General features: G+C 39.1%; 5 protein-coding genes across 7 annotated transcripts; 3 read left to right on the top strand and 2 right to left on the bottom strand.

Annotated features, from left to right (window-relative positions):
- The first annotated feature begins 732 nt into the window (after positions 1–732).
- On the top strand, positions 733–1,433 carry LOC135648432 (WPP domain-containing protein 1-like). Its single transcript, XM_065166128.1, has one exon. The coding sequence runs from the start codon at positions 791–793 to the stop codon at positions 1,172–1,174; it is 384 nt and encodes a 127-aa protein (XP_065022200.1). The 5' UTR covers positions 733–790; the 3' UTR covers positions 1,175–1,433.
- Positions 1,419–5,916, bottom strand: LOC135648431 (origin of replication complex subunit 5-like). The gene is made up of 6 exons (XM_065166127.1): positions 4,987–5,916; positions 4,470–4,886; positions 4,053–4,365; positions 3,806–3,942; positions 2,547–3,721; positions 1,419–1,543 (listed from the first exon to the last, which is right to left on the bottom strand). Exons 1-4 carry the CDS (start codon positions 5,820–5,822, stop codon positions 3,892–3,894), a joined length of 1,617 nt encoding a protein of 538 aa, XP_065022199.1. The 5' UTR covers positions 5,823–5,916; the 3' UTR covers positions 1,419–1,543; positions 2,547–3,721; positions 3,806–3,891.
- A 2,183-nt stretch (positions 5,917–8,099) lies between these two features.
- On the top strand, positions 8,100–9,338 carry LOC135648423 (uncharacterized). The gene has a single exon (XM_065166114.1). It carries the CDS (start codon positions 8,220–8,222, stop codon positions 9,168–9,170), a length of 951 nt encoding a protein of 316 aa, XP_065022186.1. The 5' UTR covers positions 8,100–8,219; the 3' UTR covers positions 9,171–9,338.
- A 5,281-nt stretch (positions 9,339–14,619) lies between these two features.
- On the top strand, positions 14,620–19,661 carry LOC103997509 (uncharacterized). 3 transcript variants are annotated; one of them, XM_018818625.2, is made up of 11 exons: positions 14,620–14,777; positions 15,536–15,622; positions 16,351–16,636; positions 16,878–16,961; positions 17,045–17,590; positions 17,833–17,968; positions 18,036–18,198; positions 18,299–18,427; positions 18,522–18,716; positions 18,976–19,098; positions 19,209–19,661. In XM_018818625.2, exons 3-11 carry the CDS (start codon positions 16,375–16,377, stop codon positions 19,323–19,325), a joined length of 1,755 nt encoding a protein of 584 aa, XP_018674170.2. In that variant the 5' UTR covers positions 14,620–14,777; positions 15,536–15,622; positions 16,351–16,374; the 3' UTR covers positions 19,326–19,661. The 3 variants fall into 3 exon arrangements, with proteins under 3 accessions (XP_018674170.2, XP_018674171.2, XP_018674172.2); XM_018818626.2 differs by lacking the exon at positions 15,536–15,622 and having other exon boundaries at positions 14,628–14,777; XM_018818627.2 differs by lacking the exons at positions 14,620–14,777; positions 15,536–15,622 and adding an exon at positions 15,960–16,107.
- A 452-nt stretch (positions 19,662–20,113) lies between these two features.
- On the bottom strand, positions 20,114–25,555 carry LOC135648765 (mitotic checkpoint protein BUB3.3-like). The gene is made up of 9 exons (XM_065166698.1): positions 25,331–25,555; positions 25,108–25,238; positions 24,672–24,754; positions 23,556–23,810; positions 23,251–23,323; positions 22,855–22,935; positions 22,695–22,773; positions 21,190–21,290; positions 20,114–20,354 (listed from the first exon to the last, which is right to left on the bottom strand). Exons 1-9 carry the CDS (start codon positions 25,433–25,435, stop codon positions 20,288–20,290), a joined length of 975 nt encoding a protein of 324 aa, XP_065022770.1. The 5' UTR covers positions 25,436–25,555; the 3' UTR covers positions 20,114–20,287.
- Between the last annotated feature and the right edge of the window lie 363 nt (positions 25,556–25,918).

Here is a 25,918-nt window from a genome sequence, read left to right as displayed (position 1 = left end):
GATAGGTTCCAGAGCCGGCTGACAATAGCCCGAATAACCTCCGCCGGAGGCGGTCGGAGCAAAAAATGACCCACCAGAGAAGGCTCCCAAGGCTTATACCATTCAGAGAGTTCATCTGTAGAGAATACTGCAAACTCCTCCGTTGAGTTCTTAATTCGATCAAAACGATCCCAAGGAAAACACGAACTATCACCAGAAGAACCCGCACGACCAGATAGTACCACCGGAGGAGACTGCAGGGGCCGAGGTTCCCGCCCCAGAAGACGGAGCAGCAGCAACAGCAGGAGAGGAACAAGGACCAGCTTGAGGAGGAGGATCTGAAGAGGACGATGGGGTTTTTTCCCCTCTCGCCCAAGCAGGAGGAAGTCACGCGATGATAACCGATGGGGTCATCTCTATAGTTGCATAAGCTCGGATCGCTTAGCAAACCTCTCGAGCGCCTGGAAGTGGCCATGCTCCTTTCTTGTCCGGCGTTTCTTTCTCCGGATGGAGCCAGAGATCGAAGCGGAGGAACAGACGAAGCGGGAAGACGACCTGGGCTGTTCTGGTGTTGCTGCAGTTCGATCCAGACCCAGACCGGGCTCGGTCTGGGTCGAACTGCGTCCGGATTGACCTGGACCGGACACAAGTTTGGGCTTCGATCCAGATTTGACGATCCTGACACGGCTGACTTCGATTGGGCCGACACGGTTCGGTTCCACTTCGACCCCAACACAAAAGCCGCCAGCCTTCTCACCTCGCCCCTTTTGCTTCTCCCCTCGCGATCCGGTCGACCGCCCCCTCGCCCTCCATGGCCGAAGGCGCCGCGGCGGAGGCCAAGGGCGAAATCGAGAAGAATACGGCGGCGGGCGGCGGCTACCCGTCCCTCGTCCTCAAGATCTGGCCTCCGACGCAGCGGACGCGGGAGGCGGTGCTCCACCGCCTCGTGGAGACGCTCACCTCCCAATCTGTCCTCTCCAAGCGCTACGGCTCCCTCCCCGGAGACGAGGCCGCCGCCGTCGCCGGCACCATCGAGGAGGAGGCCTTTTCCGCCGCCTCCGCGGCGTCAGTCGGCGGCGGAGTCGACGATGACGGGATCGAGGTCCTCAACGTGTACTCCCAGGAGATCAGCCGGCGAATGGTCGAGTCTGCCAAGGCGAGGGCCGCGGCCTCCACTGCCGCCCCCAACAGCTAAACCACCTCTGTGAGGAAACCCCGAACTCTGATCTGAATCAATGCTTGCGAGTCGGTACTCGGGGCATATTGTGTGTTTGATTGGTGTGCTTGTTGTTTCACAAGGATTGGGCTCTTCTTCCGGGTTGGATTGGTTGAATTGGCATCTATCTATGATCCATTGTGTTTGATTGATACTTGGATTTGTCATCGTTTACCATGCATGTGAAGGGTGAAGTAAATGTAATATGCTATGAATCAATTATGTTGCATTATATTGAGATTGTTCATCAGAACTTGGCTTTGTATGATCAAGAAATGTTAATGATAGTCCAGCTATCCTTTATGATCAACGTGGAGGAATCCAGAAGGCCAATGTTGGAATCGCCCACTGAGAACAGAATTATATTTAACCTCTTCTTGACATCATATATTACGATGTTATGATGCACGAGTGCATGATCATAAACAAAATCTAATAATTTCAAAAAATAGTAGATAATATATTCCGATCTCGAAAGGTTTTTGCAAAGATAGAATCGAAGTCTCAAACCCTAAACTTGAGGTCTCGAGCCCTCAACATTTGATAGGTAGATCTGATATACCAAACCAATGTTTATTAAAGTATAGATAAGGTTTTAATAGTCAACTAGGTATATGTCAATTAGTAAAAAAAAGTGCATGTTTTATCTACCCAACACGGTAATAGATCATGTGGAAGAAACTAAGAGGTCATAACTATGCATTTCCCATTTAACATGAAATAGTTGCCTTCTTCAATCAGAAGGAAAGCGTTCTTCCTACGAGTCACAGATTAATGGGAACTAGATCATGTGGAAACTACTGATACCAGATTAAGATTTGATGGAGGTATATGCATCCTGGCTTATCATATGTTCCGTAGTAGTTCATATGCAAAAGCTAAAGCATACATCTATCTTACAGTTCTGATACCAATGATACCTTGGTTACCATATAACACAAGGATATGTTGTTACCGTCAGATTATTAGCATAACCTTTTTATGCATCTATTTTACGAGATCAGGCCAACAGATGAGTATGAGTATGCAAATTATTTAAAGCCTTGCAACAGCAGCATATGAAGATTGAGATGCATCAATCTATTCACAGGACTTCAACAGATCACATAAACGTCTACATGGATTGAAAATTCTTGCTCATCAATGTCTGTGTAAAAAAGGGGGATCATGAAAATAAACAAGCGCTTGAATGGCAGGGCTCAGGAAAATGGCAAGACCAATTAATAAATGTCAAGGATGTTGGCAAGATAACCAGAAGAATAAGATAGCATGGTTTTTCGTAAGTGCAGATGAAAGGACTAATTTGGTACCACTGAACTAAACTTAACAAACTGCAAGTTTCTTGTCATACCTGATTAGCATGCTTTAGTCAGATGATACCTGTACTTCAATGTGTTGTTGAATGGTTTAATGGGGTTCTCCAGCTTCAAACTCCACAATTTGTAGTTAATAAGACATCCATCACAAGGGCCATTATGGCACATCATATCAAATTCCATCCCTGGAGCTCCAAATGCCATCCCCATCAGGTCTTAATGATGTGAAGATGAAATTTCTCGCAGAAGTTTGGACACTAGACTCTCCATTGATGTATCATGACTTTGAAATCAGGAACCATGCTGGTAAACTTGTGCCTGAATCGAGCTTATAAAGTAAGTAATTGCACTGGTACTATGGATGGAGGAAAGATACCGCAAAGTGATTAATAGAATGAATTGCACATCATCTTGGTTCCTCCCGTTCTACATGAACCTGTCTTGATCTATGTGAAGCCACAGCAAGTGAAGCTTTAGTAATCACTTTAACGCTCAGAAGCTTTAGGAATCAATTCAAATTCCACAAATAGAAATACGACAATCTTCTTTCTGGAGGAACCTTTGGTCTTGGCAAGCACTTCACCTTATGCAGAGATGGAGACCAAGAAAATTATCACCAGATCAGCTATTCACATCCATCAAGTCATTTCAAAGGGAAATTCTGGGTTTCTAATGTACTTGCTTATCTGGCTGAAATATATATTCAAGATTGAGCTCAAAGTGTATGTCAGAAAATTATTCTCCAGAACCATCAAGTTTAAACAAGAAAAAGACAATTTCTATGAACAGAAAAATAGCAAAGATAGATACAGTTTTGTTAGATGGATAATACAAATGCTTGCATAAGATCTTCTGTACATGATTATATTCACAACAAAGATCCTTCAGTGCATCATATCCAGTACATAAAGCAGAGCATACTAAAATCCATAAAAATGTTTGAATTGACAAGATCAACTGCAACCAATATATAACAATTACACAATTCTATTCAGCATGCATAGCAACTACTTATGCAACTCCCAATTAATGAATTGTGTGTAATCCTTCATTAAGTCATCAATCCTGCTTCGACAAATTATCAGTCAGAGGTGCATATGACACATACTATGGGTGTAACTATGACATGTAAAGTAATGAAGCCCTTGAAAGATGACTCATTTCTCTAGCTTCAGAAGCTGGCTACCATTTGTCCAATTATTACCTGTAACTGGAAACGAAATAATTTCACGTTCACATGAAAGCTAAAATAAAAATAAGAAACAAAAAGAGGAGTTATGCATATGATGCTTGCCTCTGCATTTTTATCTGATCAGGTCCCAATTCTTATATATAATATTACATTTGAGGCCGCCAAAACCATGATGGCAAATGGGAAACCTATCTTCTATATATGTACTTCGACAGTGGAAAGTTTATACTCCTTGCCACCTAGAAGGCATTTGACAAAGATTTAGCACAAGAAACATATACCGGATGGAGTAATTATGCTCAAAATCTTTTGGAGAATTCCAATGCAGCATAGTATAAGCTCACACTACCTTCAAGGCCATATCTTCGTCTATCATAGATCGATAACGTGTTGAACCTTCTAACTGGAAGTTGCCACTTTTACATATAAAATTGGCATTGCATAGAGTAGACAACTGCAATAGAGCATCAGACATTAGCCAGACATTTGAACCTTCTGTCAGCACTCCATCTTCGAACTGATCTTCCTCAACGGAACAATCCATCACTGATGTGATACACTGAAATATAGCCAACAACCTCTCTAAAGGAAAGGTTCCAGGTCCCTTCATGAGAACTTCTTCTGCCATATCCTCTTGTTGGTCCAAGGACGTATGTGTGCTCCTACAAATCAACAATTAAGAACATAAGAGACCTCAAGGAGATTTTGTAGCAAGATTCAGAGTGAAAAATTAACATCATCAAGTGCTGAAAATAATTACACATACTTCCTCTTTCGCTTACGATTATTGGAACCTCCAGTAGAGTCAAACAGTGCTGCATCAAGAGTAGCTGGGTTCCTCGAAGCAAGAAATGCAGAAATGAGGAGGTATTTAGTAGAGGTTGACATATGAATATCCAACTCACTGAAAACCTCCTTCCCATATAGTTTCCTTATATGTCCCCTCTTGGAAGTACGCTCCTTGGCAACTTCAACAAGTGACCAAGGAGTAACCGTGAATATCTCATTCAGTGAAGCTGTCAAGTGTGGCTGCAGGTGATCAAATAACTTTCGCTTCATGGCCTCATCGGGAACCAGGCTCACATCAGTTAGTGGTTCACAATATTTCTTAAACAATGGGTCGAACGCAGTTGCTAGCTCATCAACACGTTTAGTAACTCTGGAAAATGGCTTCAAAACTATGCTGTTGTTCACAAAGCATTAACAGATGAATTGGGTAAATATCAAATGGGAAAAAGTTAAAACCAATAATCCATTCTACAAAATGAGATGATATGAATTACCTTAAGAAAGAAGAATATAACTTCTGATTGACTTGGTTTCTCATGAATATGGTATGGAGATCATCGACAGTGTAATCAGGGAAGTAAATGCTAATTGGCTCCACTGATCCAGTCATCGAGTAATAAGCATCAGGCATTGCCCTACTTATATAAATCAGACCGACTGCAGGAGTCTTCAACACATCGGCCATTCTGAACAGCAACGGGAGGATTTCAGATCCCTTGTCCCACGACCTGATAAGCTCCACATTGTCGAATACCAGATAAATCATCTCACCAATTCCATCGCCGTGACCCTCCTTGGAGCAAGATTTCTTCCTTTCATCTCTGGGAGCAGTTATCGCCCGGGTCAGAGCATCTCTGAGAAGATTCACGAAATCGGACGCCCTCTCGCAGCGCTTGGCACTGGAATACCCATTCTCCCGACTCCTCCTATGGCACAGCAACTGGTTCAACACGGTCTCGAACAAGATCCGAGGGCTGTAACAGGATCGGCAGCTGGCGTACACAAAACGCCGGCGCAAAAGCCGGAACACGTGGAGAATCGTGATGGTCTTGCCAGTCGAAGGACCGCCGTACAGGAGGGCCGGGAGCATCGGGGAGTTCGGGGGCCCGATCACGCGCAAGAACTCGAGGATTTGGGATTTTCGGCCCGGGAGAAGGGCCAATAGATCGTCCGTAGACATGGGCTCCGTACAGAGTGATTCCAGAGGAGGAGGATGCGTTGGCGGTGGTAGTAGATTCGGGGTGACGAGCGAGGGTTTTAAGGGTGTGGCGGAGGAGGATCTGGTGACTCGTCGAGCAGGGGTTTGTGGGGTTCCTTCGTCGCCCGCCATGGCTGGAATCGAATCGCTCCCTTCCTCGCCTCCTCTTCTCTCAGACGCTGCAGTCGCCGATTCCCGCTAAGAGAAACCCTAAAGCACGGGGATCTTTCGGCGGCGAGGGAGGGAAAGAAACGAATACGTGGGTTTAAAACAAAATGCGTGAAATAACGGGCTTTGTGACGGTCATTATCACGGTTTCGGATTTATTAACGGGCTGAGAAGATAACGCTCGTTGCAATCCAACATTTTCTGTTATAGCGTCCGTTATTGTATATTTCATGATTTCAGTTCAACAATTTTAGGAAGGCGTCCCATTTTTCGAATTTTTCAGATGATCCTCTTATTTCTTGTAATATCACGAATGCCCATTGTTGTCGTCCGTTGCTCACCGCTTTCGTTATCGATCATATTACCTTTGCAACGTTATCACCATGAGATTTTATCTTTTTTTTTCTTTTCTTTTTGAAAGTGCGACAATAAAACTTAACATTGAGAGCATAGAGGTGTTTAAGGATGGCTATCTACATTAGCTTTATTAATATAATAATTAATGTATCTAATGATAGAAAAAACTTCAAGGATGAAATGAGGTGAAAATACAGCGAATGAAGAAGAGCATTCAATAAAACCACATACGGAGGCGGTGGACGATGAATATTATTTGAAAAAAAAAACAGAAAGCACTTTTTAGAAAAAATGTGACTTTTTAAAGTAAATTATATATATATATATATATATATATATATATATCTATCTTGGCAGTGCCACAAATTGGCATCTTTGTTGTCCCTAAATAGCTACAGATAAAATGGCTACCTGTTCTAACCTATAACACCATCAAAACCAGTTATAAATCCTGGAGAACAATTTGAGTTTGTCATTCATCAATTAGGTTGTCAGTAAGGCAATAAGAACATACAAAACTATGAAGTAAATAAAAACAATATATATGTCAAGTCCTTCAAAAAAAAATTAGGAAAAGATTTATCCTGTGCTGCTAAGCATTAAGTAGGTTTAAATCAAGCCAGCCAAAAAGACTAAAGTTGTCTCCATCAATAATTATTTGATATGATAGCATTAAGTATGGAAAAAGTACAATGATGACTTAAGTACAGTTTGAAGATCTGGTTGTGTTTCTCAAGGACTACAATCCTTATAACAAGTGTTTTAGCCATAACTGCAGTTATTTTAGCTTGACATATGATAGATTTAATGGTGCACTTATGCCCTCAAGTTTCCTGAAAAGAAAAAAAGAAAAGGGCATCTGATAGAAACAATTTACCCATCTCCTTGTTTTAGATTGCTGCACTGCTTGCAGTTATATGAACATGCAGTAGGCCAGAGATTGTGTCTGCTGCCAAAGCACATTTCATAATGCAAGGATTCTATCTGTTTGCTTGATTGCATACAGAGGATTTAGTGTCAAGAATATAAGAAACAAGAAAACAGTAATACCTATAAGCTAAGATGTACACAAGAAACAAAAATGAAATTTATTGTTCTTGTTAGTTCCTGAATTACTGACTGATCAATGAGAACAATTTGTGCCTTTATTCAAAGTTCCAAACTTTCTTTGCTTTCCAGAGCTAATAATGGAATGATGAACTAATACAGGAGAAATGAGTTCCCAGCTTGAACAAAATGGAGTGGGCAAAGGTCTCAATCTGTTGGTATGTGCCTACACCATTGATTAGCTGCCTTAGCCACCATATATTCCTTCAGACAAGTCTTATCTCGAAGAAGACTTCTCTCTTCTTGACATCATTCAACAAGATGATCATAACTCATATAACTCAATGTAGCAAAGGATGATGCCATGCCATCCATGCATGAGGCAAATCAATTCAAGCCAAACCTATCATTGTGCAAACTACCCCTCCCTTTCATGGCATAACAGAGGCAAAAAAATATAAGACAATGGATCTCCAGCTATCTTTCTGCTAGAAGAGCTGGGAATCTCATGTGCAGTGACTTGCTATTGTCGGTGTTCAAGACAATATACCAACCATTTTTAAGATATAATTTCCAGATTGAGTGTACCTATCAAATCATTGCTGCTTGTTACATGTCACCAACTCCTCAAAATGCTTCACATCCAATTTCCAGTTCATGATCTTTATTACTACACTGTTGTTAACCTCATGCATTGTTAAGATTATATGGGGCACTTAGAAGGCAGATTAATCTATTCTTCAAATAGAGCTGTTTACTTCATGATTTGAGTAGCATTTATCAAGCAATTTGGGTTCTTTCAATGCAAAACACAAGCATTAAAAGATTATCTTAATGCATCTGCCAAAACCATGAGATGCGTAGAACACCCAACTTATATTACTCCAACCCTCCCCGCCATTTCCAAACACTGCCAACATCCATCTTTCGAGGTGGAGATACAGTCCAAAGAGAGCCATGGGAGTTGCCATTAGGATCATGAGGAGATCCATCAATGCCTTCTTCCATGACTACCACTGTTTCACCTCCATTGCTGTTCTTCTTGTCTTCCCTGCTTCAGCCTCCCTCCTCCTTTCCCAGGCACCAATCCCTTACTCCACGACAGTCCTCGAGACCATCTCGTCCCGCCTGCGGTCGCTGTTCCAGGCCGCGAGGTTTCCCGTCACCTCTACATTCTTCTCCCTTCTCAACGTGAAGCTCGCACAAACGGGCTTCTCCTTCGTCTTCACGCTGCCGTTCGTCCTCACCTTCTTGCTCCTCGCCAAAGCATCCATAATTCACAACGTCTGCGGCGGCCCTCGCCGCAAACGAGCCCCGCCTCGCCTCTCTTCTTCCCTCCGCCTCTACCGCTCGATCCTCCCGACGCACCTCTTCAACTCCTGCCTCGTTCTGTCCGCCAACGCCAGCGTTTTCGCCTTCTTGTCCGTCGTGTCCAACGCAGTGGACCTTCTCGGCCTCTCGACGAGCAACTCCATGCTTGTTCTCTCTGCCGCTGGTGCTGTTCTCTACTCCATCGCCGTTGCCAACACGACGGTGATCTGCAGCCTGGCGATCGTCGTCTCTGCGACGGACAACTGCCGCGGCTACATCCCAGTCCTCAAGGCCTGCATGCTCATCAGGGGAAGGGTCAAGACTGCGTTATCCCTGGCCTTGTCTGCCAACCTGGGAGTGGCCGCAGTTGAAGCTTTGTTTCAGTATAGGGTGGTGAGGCAATACGGTCTTTCGGGGAAACTGAATTCATCTCTTCTCTGGGAGGCACTCTACATCTCTTACGTCCATGCTCTCCTTGTTGCACTCGAGGTGATCATGAACTGCATGTTCTTCAAGAGCTGTCAAACAGATTGCTGCTCCAACTGGAAGAATGGGTATGACCGTCAAGAAAAGTTAGAACCAGAAGAGAGCTTATGATTCCCATGCTTTGGAATAAATGTTGTCAAGCTAAGATCAAATTCCCGTAATGGTTAAGCGATAGTTTGCCTCAAAGGAATTGATGTTCCATATGTTTTTTCCTGTTCATAAGGTGTCAGCTCGAGACATTTAATGGAAACAGGTGAGCTCATGCACTATTTTCTCATATATTTCATAGTTTCCTGCACTCATCGTTTGTAAACACCTCTTGAAATAAAGAACTAAACAGAACTCTGTAAGCACTTCCCTCGTGATACAACTGCTTTTGGTTGGATTACATGAAATAGCAAAGCAGCTCAGGGCGCAGATGTTGTGAACGGCTCAGCAATCCTACAAAACTCCTGTTTGTACTAGTGTGCTTGATACCCTGGAATCCTGAATGCCAAGCCTGACTTGTTAGAGCAACTCAGAGTTCCGTAGCATCAGGGTTGAGACAAGGAAGACTGGATTGATCGAACCCAACAACTTGCATATACTCTGTAATCACCACATAGTCCATGTGGATAGAAAAGAAGCTTGCCCTGTTCTTGGATCACCAAGCCATGGAGTCTCCAGCAATCAGAAAAGAAGCAACAATGACAGTATAAAACCCAGAACATAGTTGGATTTAGAAGATGAAGGTTGCTCTATGGCAGATGTCGGATTCGTCTTTAAATTTCTGCGTAGCAAACTACACCAGTAACAGAGCCTTGCGGCAAGGAATCCAATGAAAGATCATAGTAGGATTTAAAGATGAATGAGCTCTTCACAAAGTTAGAGAGAAGCTTAATATGTACTCGTAATCTAATTGACTAATCTCCATATCATTTGTAAAGAATGCTTCTTGATATTCATTATATTAATCTAAACTTTGATGACCTGTGGCTTGGCTGGAAAAAAAAGTTGAAATCACTAAATACTTACTGCTGATAGAATATGCTTGCCACTGCCACTGCACAATCCAGAACAGGTCACACACTTTCCACATTGCAATGTTATTGATCGAAACTGAAGAACATCATGCAACATTTTTCACATTAACAGTCGTGTTTGTTTGAATCAGATCCATTGGGTGTGGTTGCTTAGCATGCGCATCATCTCATGAACAGAGGAGATGCTCTGATCTGTGACAGGACTCCTTATCTACATGTTGAGTTTAATTTTTAGTGAAGAACAAGTCATTTGGCACAGTTCTTCGGAAATTGTGATCAACAAGTCAAAAAAATTTCCCTGCTTATGCTGATTCAAACCACTTCTTTGTTAGTGTTTGATTCCAAGTGAATCATAATACCCCATTTGGGGGTTTAGTTCTGCAAAAAAGACCCATATCTCATTGCCACACATGATGGTTGAATACATTCGATTAGAGGCCCATAATATCACATATCTAAGCTTGATTAGGTCCATATCAGATGGCCTCTGTGATACAAGATTAAGTGCAGCTTGAGAGACTGTGATGGTTCAAATGTTAACATTATGCTAAAACTAATGCTCAAAATGCCATCTTCTTGTACTTGGCATTGTTCTACCAATCCATTCCTGAAGGAGGTGGCACATGAAATGAGCTTCTTGTTGACCACCTTCACATGTAGAAGGCCATCAATGAGTGAGTTTATATAAAAACAGAGAGACAAAATCTTAAAGGTGGAAACATGTCTTTAGTGAGCTGCCCACCTATTAAAGCTCAATAATTGCCATGGCAAGTATTGGTTGGCCAGGTGTTAAAGCAACCAGAAGAACAGAGGAAGCTTCCATTATGGTTCTAATAGAGGCCTAATTGTTGATTTGATCTCAAACTTTAAGTACAAATTGGAGGTTTATATATTTATAAAAAGAGAGGTTTAATTTTTCTACAAAAATATACATACAGAGATTAGAGGTTTATATATAAATTGAGCTCTTTTCTGTTAAGTAATCCAATTTAGAATCTCAGGAGCCACTTCAGTTTTAATTAAAGGATCAAAGACCCAATCCTCTCTTTAATTTTGTTTCCTTAAACTTCCCTCTAATGCTCATCTAAATATTAGCAGATCTATAATCTGTTTGCAGTCTTCTACTCTCTCACCTCAACTGGGTTTTGATGATTCTTGAGAGGTCTGCTCCCTTTGAAGGTGACATGATAGGTAGGAGTCAAGGGAATGAAATGTATCAAAGATCAACAAGCAATTAGTTTTGCATAAACTAACATGACATTATAAATTCATCAGTTTGGCAAAGTATTGATCCTTAGAGCATGCATGCAAGTATAATCCATCTTTTTGGACCTGCTAAAATATGGACTTGGTCATCTCTTTGAACAGAGTCACATCTTCTTCTCTCTGTCACAGTGTCCTGGGTCGAAAGGCAAACCTGGAGATAAACAAAGGAATCAACTGCTACAATAATAACAATAATAATAGTATGTGCTTAGTTATTGGATGGGATAAACAAAGGAATCATCAAATTAATATGATGAGGGAGACTTTCCCTGGAAGTTTCCAAGAGTCCACATGGACCACCTCATGCATGAACCTCTCTCTCTTTCATGGTCAAAGGAAGCACCTCTCTCCATCTTGGTATCTTCTGCCAATTGCCCCACTCTCATTGTATTGTCTGCAGTTGCAGCCTGGAAGCTGTTTTAAGCTCTCTGTGCACCTGGAACTGTAGTTATACCTCACAGATCAATCAGTCAAGCTGTTCTTTACTGCTGAAGTAATCTCTGCACATGTGTGACACAATCATCTGAGTTTTCTATTCTAAGCTATGTGATCGTATCTTCTGCACCCAAACACATTGTTTTCTCTTCCCTCTTCCCCCTTCCCCAGAACATGAAGCCAATCAATTCGGTGCACATTGGTGACTTCTTCAAAAGCACGACACTAAGGTTTAGCGAGTCCGTAATGTTAATCTGATGCAGGGACGTAAAAGAGAGGAGAAGTACAGCAACTCGGAATGCCATCGAAAGGTCACTTCCATTCCTCGAACGGTACACCAAAATCGTGAGAAAAGGAAAGACTATGTTCCTGTGAACCGGAAGAGAAGGCCAAGAAGCCCGGAAAACAAAGCTGCAGGTACCACCACCTTATATCATATCATGGGACTGCATTTGCTGTAGTTTTTGAACGAAGAGCAGAGGTTGGATGCATGGGATTCTGCACTCGGAAAAGAGAATGGGAGAGAATATTATATTATTTTTAAATTAAGAAAAATAAAATAAAATTATTGAATCCATATGGAGGTTCTAAATAGAACGAATTCTATGTTTTTTACTATCTTTGAAATGTCTCCATGATAACATAACGAGTCACGACTAAGCTATCAACTTCGACAAATCCAAATCATTCATCAAAGTATTTAAATTAAAAATAATAATAATAATATATTTATTATATTTTTATAATATTAATTTTAATCTTTTGTTCAATTTCTTGATTATAACATTTTTTTCAAAACATTATAAGTATAATAAAAAATATTATTTATTGTTATTTTTAAGTTAATAATAATATTTATTCTATTTTTGTATATGAATTGATTTATTATGAGTTTTGAGTCTATTCACTTCAATAGCAATGTTTTTAATAGATTTATAATATTTTGATAGATGTGTTTGGCATTGGCTGGTCACAATATCACTTAGATTCATCGATAGTCTGTTCCATTTTTTTTAATTTGTGATAAATAAAGATATATTTTTGAGAGATATGAAAAGAGATACCTAAGTTAAAATAATTAAAAAAGAAATAATAATTTCCTCAGAAAATATTTTTTTTATTTATTCTCGTAGAGTGTTTCTCGTCTACCTATCACTCGTGATGTTCTTTACCCTGTTGTCCCTCTTTTTATATACACTTGTTTCATCGTCTATTTTTTTTTATTAGTGATGGGGCACAAGTGAGGATAATGACAATGACACATGAGTAATGATAATTATGAGGACGAGGATGATGAAAGAAAAGGAGAGAAGAGATAGAAGATAAAGTAAAAGAAAAAAAAAAGTTGAGAACGTTGAGACAAAAGAATAATTTTATTTTTTTAAAATAAGAGATGTTAAATAAATAAAACGAGGTATTAACTGAAAATTAAAAATAAAAACCCTTTTTAGATAATTTGTTAATAAAAAAATATTTTTTTAAAAAAATACCTTAGGAATAAGAAAAAGGAAAATGGAGTGCATGGCATTGCATTAAAGCTTGCATCCTCCCAGTGCAACCATCAGCACCAAATAAAAAAAAAGAATTATGGATCTTTCCCAGCTGATGGGACATCGCATGTCTCTGCTCATAGGCTTCGCCATCTCCTTCATGGGAAGCTTTTGAGCTGGCATGTCTCAGTTTTTTATACATTCATTTAAAGGTGATGTTGGCTGTCTCACCTCTCAATGCACACCTTTTGTCAATTTGCGAGGTAATGCAATTGGGATGATCACCTGATTCATAATGATGGCAAAACATTAACTGCAGATGAGTTGTACAGGTGAGCGAGCTATTTGCTCTTTCTCTCTCTGGCCACACTAACCCAACCTCGGGTGTTCGGATAAACCAGAGTTTATATTGCCATGACCAAGCATCTCATCAAAGTTTATATTGATATGTAGTTTGATTGGGCGTTTTAGTTATCTAGATTAATTTTCTTTCAACCCATTTACCCTACTCCTTATTCATTATGATGAAATAAATAACTTAATTATATATTAATTTTTTAATTAATTATTTTTAATTTTTTATTCTTATACTTTCGAAAGTTAGTTATATTGGGATGAAAATAAATTATTATGATCATTATAAGGATTAAAAAAATAATTTTATAAAATTAAAAATTTCGTAAATATAAATATCTTAATATAATTTTTTAAAAATATATAAATCGAAATACTAAATTAACTCAAAATAAACTCATACTTAATACTCCTCGACCAAATCAAGGATATTAAATAAGTCCAATGTTAATCTTGATTATATATACATGTAAATCTTAATTTTTGAGAGAAAATATGGTCAATGCAAAATCCCTTTTTTTTTTTATTTATAAAAAAATGCCTTCTTTTTTCAAATGTGTTCTTCTCCTACTTTTCTGGCAATATTTTCTGGCTGTGCAAAATTAAACTCAAATAGTCAAAGCCATTGCAGAGAAGTATAGTTTGGCTATAAACACCTCATATACATGATCGAAAACAACAAGTCCCAAAGCAGTTTAAGTGCCCACATGAGGAGGATCGCAGATTCGCAAGTGTCTCTCTCTCTCTCTAGACTAAAATAAAGAATGAAAGTAGGGAGTTCAATCCATGAAGCAGAGTATCAAACAAGTTCTGTTCTCCCTCTGAATGGGTAGGTGCAGATTGATGTGATGTGATGTGTTTGTAACACAGTAAAAATCTTCTTCCTTACCACCAAAACTTGTTCTCTCTCTCTCTCTCTCTCTCTCTGTAAAATGTGACATAAAAAAAGGTAACAAGGTGGAAGCTTTCCTGCCCTTTCCCAGTCGCTCCCACGTGAAACGGAAGACGCCATTGGCGGACCGCTATAAATTGCGGCGGGCTTGAGCTTGGCCCTTCCTCGTCTCCCTCTCGTCTCCGACGGAAGGGCGGCACCCGCCGGCGGTCTTCCATGCCAAATGTTGGGATGCAGGCTGCAACCCGAAGGCTTCAAGGTCTCGTCTTTGTCTCTGCGTGTCCTTCAAAATCTCTCCTTTTCTTTCCATTCGTAATCATTTTTTGGGCTTCGTCGTACGAATGGAATCAAGAAGCTCTTTGTTTTTCTGTTTCCATTGAGATTTTTGTTGCCGATCTGTCTTTCGATTCAAGATACGGTTTCCCTTTTCCTCTACCAGGGATCTTGCGGTTGTTTCTTGTTCTTCTATTGTGTTTGATGCAGCTGTTCTTGATGTGTGATTTCGTTGTTCGTATCCTTCCGTTCCGCACATCCCTTCCATGTTTTCTCTCTTCCCATTGCCATCTCCGAACTGGGCCATGAGTCAATCTTTGTCAAGTTGTCTTGCAGTTCTGATGTTTCTGTCAAAAATAGTAGTGGCAAGGGCCAAGTCAACTTCTTGATCCAATCCAACAACTAATTCGTCGAACTGATACGCTCGGAATGTTTCTTTGTCTAAAAACTGGATCTTTACTTCTCTTTTCTTTTTTTGGTTGGTTTTCTTAGTTGTTCGTCTATCCGTTGTGAATTTTATTAGGATATTTTCCAGATCTTTGACATTGCCATTCCTTTTGTTTTGCTTTTCCCAAAATATTCCGAGTAGTTTAGCACGCGGATTCACATCTACTCGGTTATACGTCGCAGACCCCAATAAATGGTTGGGACATTATTTGGTTGTCGATGCGTACCGCATCGAGTGTCTCCGGACTTTAATTGCTTTCCTGGAGTAGACTGACATTAAGGATGTGGATTTTGCAGCTTCTCTAGCTCTCGAGATGTCGTATTAGATCTCTTCACAGACTATACCAGCTCTGTTTTCCCGTTGGCTTCTCCTGATTGTTCAAGGTAGAGTCTTTCTGCTGCTTCCCTTATTCTAGTAGAGAATTACGTATAACCTGGAAAATTTGTGTTCTTGTGGATCTGTCTTGTGCATTGAACATGATTATTTTGCATTAATTAGATGTCTGCTGGTAAAGATTATTGAATATATTACTTGATTTTAGTGTCATTTCTCTTGTTACTAGTGTTGACCTGAGACTTGGGCGATGGAAGCTAAATGCCTTCTATTTTGTGATTTGATCTACGGCCTTCTTGTAGTTTGGTTTTAACTTGGGCATGATTTTGCTTTTACTACTCAACATGTGACTCTTAATTTGTCACTATCCCTCTTTTTTCTTGGAAGGTCCCGTGAATACCCCTATAGGATAAGGCTTCCTTCTGTGTCTGTGATGTGCTTTCATTGGTTGAGGATAGGGCTGAGATGGCTGATGTTTTTCCCCTGCTTCTCTTATGGTTAGAATCTCCTGCGATCACTATCAAGCTTGATCAAGGTTGTCTCTGTGTGTGTGTGTTTTACCAATGTGTATTTTATCCTGATATTTGTTGCTTATCATTCAGTGTCACATGCTGATATGGATCACCAAAACATGTGAATAAAGTTAATATGTTTTGTGTACTTCATCTTACAAGATCCTGCAATTTTGAGAAATTACCTTTTCTCTCGCATGCATAAAAATTGTATATTTCTTCAAGGAGGGTGACACAATCTGATAAGCACTCATCGTTGTTACTAGGCCACATAGTACTAATTCGTCGTCATGGGTACCTGTATGTCAACATCGAACAGAAGATCTAGGTCACGGAAGTATTCTATTCGGTGGAGAAAATGCCGTGGAAAGATTTCAGCATCAGTTCCTGATGCACCCGTAACTAGGAAATGCGATATAGCAAATCATCTTCCTCACAGTCACTTCGTTCATGTTAAGACTGCTGCAACAACTCGCCGGAAATCTGAGGTTTCAAATCTCGCGTTTCATCTTACTCAGTTGCAATGGCATCACAGTCAGATGGAGAAAAATGGTACGGGATTGCTTCAGATGGTTTCGAGCTTGTCATTCTTCTGTTATTTCAGTTTTCACCTTATTCTTGTTGTTTGTACACTCATCCATTGAATTTAGATTTTGCTTATATATATATATATATATATATATATATATATATATATATATATATATATGCTGAATCTGCCATCAAATTTTCGACTCACTCTTCTTTGATTGGGAATATAATTGCAACCGACAGGGTCATGATATTTTTGCAGGGTTATGCCCAGAAGAAGTATGGTTTGACTCTGTCAGTGTTTTAGAATCTGAATCTGATGATGACTTTAGTAGTGTTAGTGGAGGTATGGATTTGCATTCTTCATCTTGATCAAACAGTGGTAACTTCAAATGAGCAATATTTCTAAGTACTTGTTATTTGCTGTAGATTGTCTTCCCTCGGTAAACGGTACGATTGGGACCCAAATGCTGCAGCATGAAAATGCTTCACTCGTAGTGGACGAGGCATGCAAGTTTGAGGAATTTCACGACAGCACATCAATCTCTTTGGGATTTGAACAGCACACTGAAGCAGATGGAATCAGAAGTTCTAAGCTCTCAAGCAAAGATGAGTTCGAAGATGCAGATAGACTCAAGATTATTAACCCGCAAGGCTCTGAATCTCAGTTGGAAAAGGTTAATGAAGGAAAGCTTAGGAACCAGATCGAAAGTTCCAGCAAAGTGAAAAAGGTCTTAGAGGATATACGTGGTAGCTTTAAAGGCTTGAAAGAAATAATACACGACACAGAGGAAAAATTTCGTGAAAGCACATTGAAGCAGTTGACTTCATCTTGTGCACCTCAGTTGGTTCCTTCGATTAGCTTTAACGATAAAGAAAAACAGTTTCCTAGTGCTAGCCCACAGTGTCTGAAAAGGAGGTCGGCAGTGATCAGGCTTTCATTTAAGAGAAGATCAAAAGATGCTACTGAATTCTGTAAGTGGACTCATGCTGTTTCTTGTTAATTCATTTCGTCTTGTTGAAAAAAATAACTATTACTGGCTGATATTTGGGTACGAACATGTTATTTCTTTTGTCATATTTGTCAATTGTTGAATAATAATTTGCATGTAGACATCTTTAAGTTCATGACAGCATATGACAGCACGTAGTTCAATTGTACTTGGTAACTCCTTCAGAATTCAAAATGATGATTATTATGGCAACTTTTTTCATAGGTGCTTCCAAGAAATGCCTATATCGTCCAATGGCAGGACTATCAGTTCCATGCTCAACTGGAGAAAAGCCATTGCAAGGATGCTGGTCAATTCTTGAGCCATCGTCCTTTAAGCTTCGTGGGGAGAGCTACTTCAGGTTGCATTCGAGCAACCAATGTTTCTAATCATTTTTGTTTTTGTTAACTCATAATGTTCTTTAGCAGAGACAAGAAAAAATCCCCTGCTCCACGACATACTCCATACACTCCGATTGGTGTCGATTTGTTTTTGTGCCCACGTAAAGTGAACCACATTGCTCAGCACATTGAGCTTCCTTCTATGAAGGCGCACGAGAAAGTTCCCTCCCTGCTAATTGTCAACATCCAGGTATCTTTTCACATCTTTGATGACTAACTTGGTCTCTTGTTTCTTTTCAAAAGAGATGTTCGATGAGTTAGTATGTTGAAACTTTCCTTCAAATTGACAGCTCCCGACTTATCCTGCTGCTATATTTCTTGGTGATAGCGATGGGGAAGGGATGAGCCTTGTACTATACTTCAAGGTATCAGACAATTTTGACAAAGAGATTTCTACCCAATTTCAGGATAGCATTAGGGTAAGCTGCTTCGAATTTATTTCTTGCATTAATATCGTTGTTAGGAAGTGTTCATCGGATCCTAATTATGATATTATTGTACGCTCCTCTGCAGCGACTAGTAGACGATGAAGTAGAAAAGGTTAAAGGGTTTGCAATGGACTCAACCGTTCCCTATAGAGAAAGACTTAAGATACTTGCTGGATTAGTAAATCCCGAGGATCTACACTTGAATAGTGCAGAAAAGAAGCTTGTGCAGGCTTACAATGAAAAGCCAGTGCTTTCACGCCCTCAACACAATTTTTACCAGGTAACTGATGACATACTAGGCTTTTTTTTTTCTTTGCAGTATGTGGTGCCTGCATATGCTAGATTTGTGATTCCAAGCATATTTCCTAGTTGAAAGAGAGTAATTTCTTGTAATGATGCATTCGAGACTTGCTGTTATCCCATCTAAAAGTGATATGGTTTCGACTGTCATGAACTTTTTCAACCATGACTGGGTAATATATGAGTTTTATGGGTATAGACAGGTATAGAACTTTTCACGAAATGTTTTCTACGCACAGGGTTCAAATTACTTTGAAATTGACCTGGATGTTCACCGCTTTAGCTACCTATCGAGAAAGGGATTCGAAGCATTTAGAGAGCGATTGAAGCATGGAATTCTTCATCTGGGTTTAACCATCCAGGTATGACATATACATACTTCCAGCTTCAATTGATGTGAAACTTGCAGCTTGGTTATTTGCAATATTCTAAACTTAAAAAAAGTTCAACTGATCAAAAGAAACCGATGCAGGCACAGAAGCAGGAGGAGCTACCAGAGCATGTCCTCTGCTGTGTGAGGTTAAACAGGATCGATTTCGTGGACATCGGGCAGATGCCAGCACTCATGACGGTTGACCATGACATGTAGGAGCCGATTAAGCTGTGCGAAAACTTGTATAATTGGTCAATTACAATTGATCCACAGCAGACATTTTGAAGAAGGATGATAGTTTCAGCAGGCCTTTGATTCATTCAGATTGGCTGTGGCATATGTTCTCTACAATCACATTGAGATGAGAACTGAGCTAAAAATGCACTTAAAATTAGTCAGGGACGTAGGATAAGAAAACCCGAAAGGGAGTGTTTTTTATAAGATTATCTCTGTTGAAACTAGAAAATTTCATCCTTATGATGTACATATGGTCTGAACTGCAACTTTTTTCTTTCTTTTTCTTTTGTTCTGGAAAGAGGAGATTAACTCTCAGTTCTAGTATCTTTTTTTTCATGTCCACCAGACCTTGTTAGATGCTGAAACCAAGCAATTGACAGTGTAAAGAAAGCATTTTCCAAATGTTAATTGAGAATTATTATTTTTTGGGTTCTTAAGCCATGTATACCATAAAAGTGTAAAACATTAACCTTGAAATTGAAATGGAGTCAGCAACAAAAAAGCAGCATTTTTTGGTCCCCAATCTTAATTCAGTGACTTGGCTCAATGTGATTCTACAAACAATACTTGGAAGTCTACTGACGCAAGCATCAAATCTTTTGATTAAACACATTCTAAAAGGTTAAGCCAATTGAATGTACTCTTAAACCTGTAGCATACATCAACAAACTGGAGAGAAGGATGAGTGGTACTTCGGCTATTCAAGCACCAAGTCATCTGAAAGAATTGGAACAGTATACAGTTAATACAACAGAAGCAGCCTCCAATTGCTTTGCCGGCCCAGACAGAGACTCCAACAAAGAGGACAAGGGTTAGTGTTCTTGCATCACATACTTGACACAGAAGTGTCTGTTCTGAAATAAGACAGACATGGAAACATACAACAATCCCCTCACTGTAACTCGACCTGAAGACATACAACATGTGCACATTGCTGCCATCTAAGATAGACGAGATGGTTTTGCAATGTTCTCCATCGCGTGAATGAATATTTGAGGAGCCTCTTCTCTGGTAAATAAAGGTCAAGTTAAAGATGATTTCTATAGTGAAGACTAACTATCAAAATAACAAAAATAGATTGCTATCTGAGTAAACACCATCACATGCTTTACAATTTTCTCATGCATTGGGGGAAATGATACTGTAAATAACACTTGTCAGAAAAAATGTAACGCAACAAACTTCTAGTGAGCTCAACATATTTATTATAGACAAACATTGAGTAAATCTGCATCATAAGATGTACCAACAAATCTATGATGTTCGGGGTTCTTAAATAAATGTTCTCTAGACAGGAATCTAGCAAAGCTTTCTCCAATCGTTTTATTCCTTTCTGATATTTGAGTTTTAGGTTCAGACTCATATCTGATTTCTATCGGCGGCAAACACACTAAATATCCATATGCATGCAGGCCATAAGGATGTGAATTATTGAATGCACTGTAACAACTGAAATCAATTAGTTGACAATCCTCCAGTAGAGTGATTAGACTGGATGGTCTACCTCATCTAGCAAAGCTTTCAGAGAGAATGATTAACTTTCTACATCAAGGACCTAAATCACATCATTCCTCTACTTGGTCTATTAAATTATTCATCGGGCAAAACTAACAAAGAGAAAGTTTCCCACAGTGTATACAAATTTTTAACAAAGAATTTGACTTTTTGGATGAGTAACAATATGAGATAAGAACTTAAAACCTGAAATCAAAATATATTAAAAAAAGAAGCCTCTTATAAAATAATATCAGGCGAATATTTGAATAAGTAAATCATGCATTGATTGTAGTGAAAGTTAGTAAAATGAACAAATCACAAGAAGTAATGAGATACGGAAACTAACACTTCACGTGCTTCTTGGTATATGCAGCTAGATGATACAGCCAAAAGCTGGCCGCTGTGGTTATATGATAAAGATGCAACACTACATGGATATCTTGGAAGCTGAAAAAACCAAAAACAAAATTAGGCCACTTCAAAAAGAAAAGGACGAAACCTAGTCTGACATAAAATAACAGGACAGAAGGATAGTTTTGTGTATGTAGCATGTCCTGGTCCTTAGAGAAATCCAAGACACTTCATTTGTGCAGGTTGATCAAAAGGAATATTATTAAATACTTGTACTACTGCTACTTGATAAGGGCACATATTATCAGATGAAGATCTCGATAAGATAACCATAAGAAACTTTCTAGATGTAATGGGATAATGCAAATGCAAATATATATTTCCAGAGGATACATTCTTGTTTTTTCCTGCAGTCTAATTCAACTTATCTGAGGCTCAAGGCACAAGAATGAAGAAAAAAAAAAACATTCCACAAGTTGTCAGAAACTGATCAGTTCCACAGTTGTTAAAATGCTAAAGGTGAGCATAGGCAGCAATACCTCAAAAAGCATAGGTTGGAAGGCCTTGGTGCACATGCGGGTAGAGAAAATACCTTTATAGTATATAATCTAAAATATACATATAAAAAATCCATACATTTATTATAGTATGCAAGTTCATATACAGTGTATGATATAACATATGCATTTCTTGACTTTCCATTAGATAAAATAAGGCGATTCTTATCACTCATCACATTGGCACTCCAATCAAAAACCGAATACATGTTGAATTTCATGCTGATGAACCTTCAAGAGGTTCTATTGGAAGTTGCCTCTGAACTCTTAAGAAACTAAAATACAATGAAATAGAAACAAAACTACAGCTAAAGTTTTGATTATAGGAGTTAACATACATATCATGCACCATGGAAGAATTACATGCAGAAATTTATTGAACAACTAGTTCCATAGTAAATCACAAAAGCAGGGGAGAAAAAACAATTTTATTAATGTCGCATTACTCTAGACGATACGTATTTTTTACTAATAACTATTTGTCAAAACTAAATGGCCACTAAGAGAAAATTGGGTCTAGGTTAAGGGCTGAATCAACAGTTTGGACACTTAAGCAATTGCCTAACCTAAAATCCATCACGGCAAGTACCTCTGTGAAGTAGCTCATATACCAAGGTGCATCTGCCTAGGAGTCTAGGCAGAACATGACAACATTTATCATTTCAATAGTTCAATTGATATTCTTAGGTAATTGTTGATAGAAGTGAAACCAAACAGTTCAATGCACCTAAAATATATATATGCTGGCATGTGTTATTTGAGATATTATAAGGTGGTAAAACACTTTCAAATCTTCAAAACTATATCTGAAGGACATGTAAATAGCAAAGCAAAATACTCCAAAAGACAAAGCAAAGTTCCATTAATAATTAATGTTGAGGTTGTTAATGTAACTGGCACCACAGATGAACCTGCAATTAAATTATTAAAATAAAAGGCTTACCTCATAGAGTCTTTTCTTGCTTTGGATGTCCCAAATAATAGCATATCCTTCATTATCACCTGTCACAAAGGTATCAGAGCTGGAGAAGCAAGAAATCAGTCAACTAATCAAATATATGTGAATATCACTGACTTGAACAAGCAGGAAATTGTATATGTACCATGGATGGAATCCAATGTCATTTACTGTAACCAAGTGGCATCTTCCACTTTTTGATTTTGGATGACAGCGGAATACACACCTACTTGAAATGGGACAGAAGTTAATAGAGTCAACAAATAGAATTCAGCAACTCGGCATCCCTGTGTTCTTTCATTTAGAAGGGAGTATTCCTATGTTAAAACTATTGCATCAGAAAAGCCAAGACTTCTTAAGCTTTTAACATCCAGCAGTTTATTGAACTCCCAACTGCAGAGATGCCAACCTGGCATCGTACTAAAGTCAACAATAACATGTGAAACAACTTACTCATGACTAAGCAATGAGAGGTTTTGGGTGCTGACAGAAGGCTACCATGACATACAAACAAATGGATAAGCAAGAACTGGAAACTAACCCCATCTCATGTGACTTTGAAGGATCAAAATACTCTAGCGCAACACATCCATCAACTGAACCAGATGCATATCCTGAAGATAATAATTAACTTTCAGTTGTCAATATCAGAAAAGAAATTTGATGAGAACTCTAGCATACGACTCAAATAAGAAAATTGAATAATTATTTTAGCATTCACGAGGAGAAGATGATGTTTAATACTACTTTCAATAATCAAGTCATTATTTTTCCCATAGAGGAGGAGGCATTAAGATAAAAGTTGCTATTTTAGATACCACCAGAAAGAACAAATAGATTAAGTACCTTCACAGCTAGAAAATGAGCGGACACATCTTATTTGATAACTCATAGAGGATTCTTTTATTTGAACTGGCACCCTTAAGTTTCGCAAGTCATAGACATTTATCTGTTTACCAACAACAGCTACTAGATAAGTCTGGCAAAGCGAAATAGACCATATGTCTGAATATACCACTTGTGTGCATCCAGCATGTCCATTTTTCATATGCAAGTCCCAGAACATCAACTTCTTATCTAAACCAGCTGAAATAAATTGACCTGGAAGCCACAAAATTGACTACAAATTGTTGACTGATACTTGAGAGAAATATAATTAAACCAGAACTTTTAAACATTTGATAATACCAGTAACTGCAACAAACTTGGTGAAAGTTTCTGAAACTTCACTGTAGGTAATCATAAATTTCCAGGTTAAATTTTTTTTTCTTCAATACCCATAAATCAGATGCTTGAATACATATAGTTTAGAAAAGTGTCTCAAGGAAATTTCTTACAGATAAAAACTTAGATAATTTATTTCTTCCAATATAGCAAAGAATAAATCAACTTATATTCATGAGAATGTAAAACTTAAATGATATTATATAAAACAGCATTATCTTAGATAACAAATGGAATCCCTTCACCAAATTGTCATCAACAACTGTAATAACAACTGGTGGTTGCATAACATAAATGGATATGAGTATAAATAAGTCAATCCAAAAGACCAAATTTATAATTCATATGGTAGCCTTGTGACTGTCAATCAAAAACATGATGATCTTTGAATGATATAAGGAAGAAAAAAAAAAGCAACCATGTAATGCTTAAATCAGGTTGCAAGTCGTGCTCGAGAAACATGTGCAATTTATGCTTAAATCAGGTTGCAAGTCAAGTATTGTTGGGTTATTATTTATTCAAGTGATGAATGTTATGTTCAAACCCATAAGTCAAGTTGATCTGCTCTTTAATGTTTAACTAGTAGGCAGCAAGTTTTTGCTTGTTTCTTCACATGGATCATTGAACAGCTGTATAGCTACTGTCTAAAACTCTGCTTCTTTTTTATCCATGATGAAATATCAAGTAATAAAATTAGAGTTTCTAGAGCATAAAAATGGCAAATAAACAGTAGCTTACCAGTTTCCTTGGAATGATCAATGAAAGTGACTGAATCATCATGATTTCCCACTATGGTTTGGGTCTCTGAACAGAAGTCATACCTGAGGATGTTTTTCGAAAAAACATATATCAATTGAATACGAATCATCACTCGATTAGGTAAAAAATAACTGATAGAAGGAATGGTCAGTCACCCCTGGCATTTTCTCCTTTCCACAAAATAAATGGTTGTGAAGATTTCATATCCTTAGATGTCTATGTATAAACAAAGTCCTTGATAAGTGAAACAAAGATACCAACTTAATAGATCTATGCAAAGCCTCTTGTTGGATAAAAATTCAAATTTTCCTCAACGCCTCTATGTCTCGTGAAATAACTTGCAATTTAACCAACAAGTATATGCATTCATATGAAAGAAACATAGCGGATTCAAACAGACAAATTGCAGGCTCACCTCCGAATGCAGCCGTCGGAACTGGCCGAAAGGGCAGCCTTTTCGTCCTCAAAACAGCAATCAAGAAGTGCTCCATCTGAAGGAGCTCTCACTCTGAGCACGCATCCATCCACATCAAACAGCCTAAGAACCTGCACCCAACACAAACCCAAAAAAGAGCCCGGTAAGTTAGATCGAATCGAGAGGGGGGTGGCCATATGACGGCAGCGTAGTAGTAACGGACGGAGTCCCAGGAAGAGATCAAGAGGTTGTTGGATCCCGGAGCGAACCGGATCCTGGAGACGGCATCCCCGATCGGCTCCCCCAGCTGCACGCGAGCTCCGTCCATGGGATCAGCACGCTTCTACGCGAATTCCCGGACCCAATTGCTTCATTCGCCGCGGTGCCACCGGCTCCAAAGAGAAGAAACCCTAGATTTGCATTTGGGACCGACGCGATGGCTCACTCTTCCCGCCAAAACCTTTTCCACTCTGAATTAAAACCGGACCGGTCCGAAACGCCATCGGTAATTAAACCGGACTAGTCATGAGCGGTTCGGGGAGACCAGCGTAAAGCTAATATTTACAAGTTCATTATAACGTTATTTTGTAACAGAGTTTTATGTAATATAACGTGCGATGTATACGTTATTTTCTGGGCCAATAGGATTGATTACATTCTAATTTTCAGGAAATCAATATTAATGGGAAACCATTACCAAGTCGGATTGACGGTGTTGGATTTTACTTGTCATTAGACCAATAGGTGCCAAGGGACTTTTGCCAGACTGTTGACCAACTTTTTCTCCCCTTCGCTCGTCCCAAATCTTAAA

The sequence above is a fragment of the Musa acuminata genome, chromosome BXJ3-9 (genome assembly GCF_036884655.1).
Source record: "Musa acuminata AAA Group cultivar baxijiao chromosome BXJ3-9, Cavendish_Baxijiao_AAA, whole genome shotgun sequence".
NCBI classification, from domain to species: domain Eukaryota; kingdom Viridiplantae; phylum Streptophyta; class Magnoliopsida; order Zingiberales; family Musaceae; genus Musa; species Musa acuminata.
This window is presented reverse-complemented; position numbering and strand designations above follow the sequence as displayed.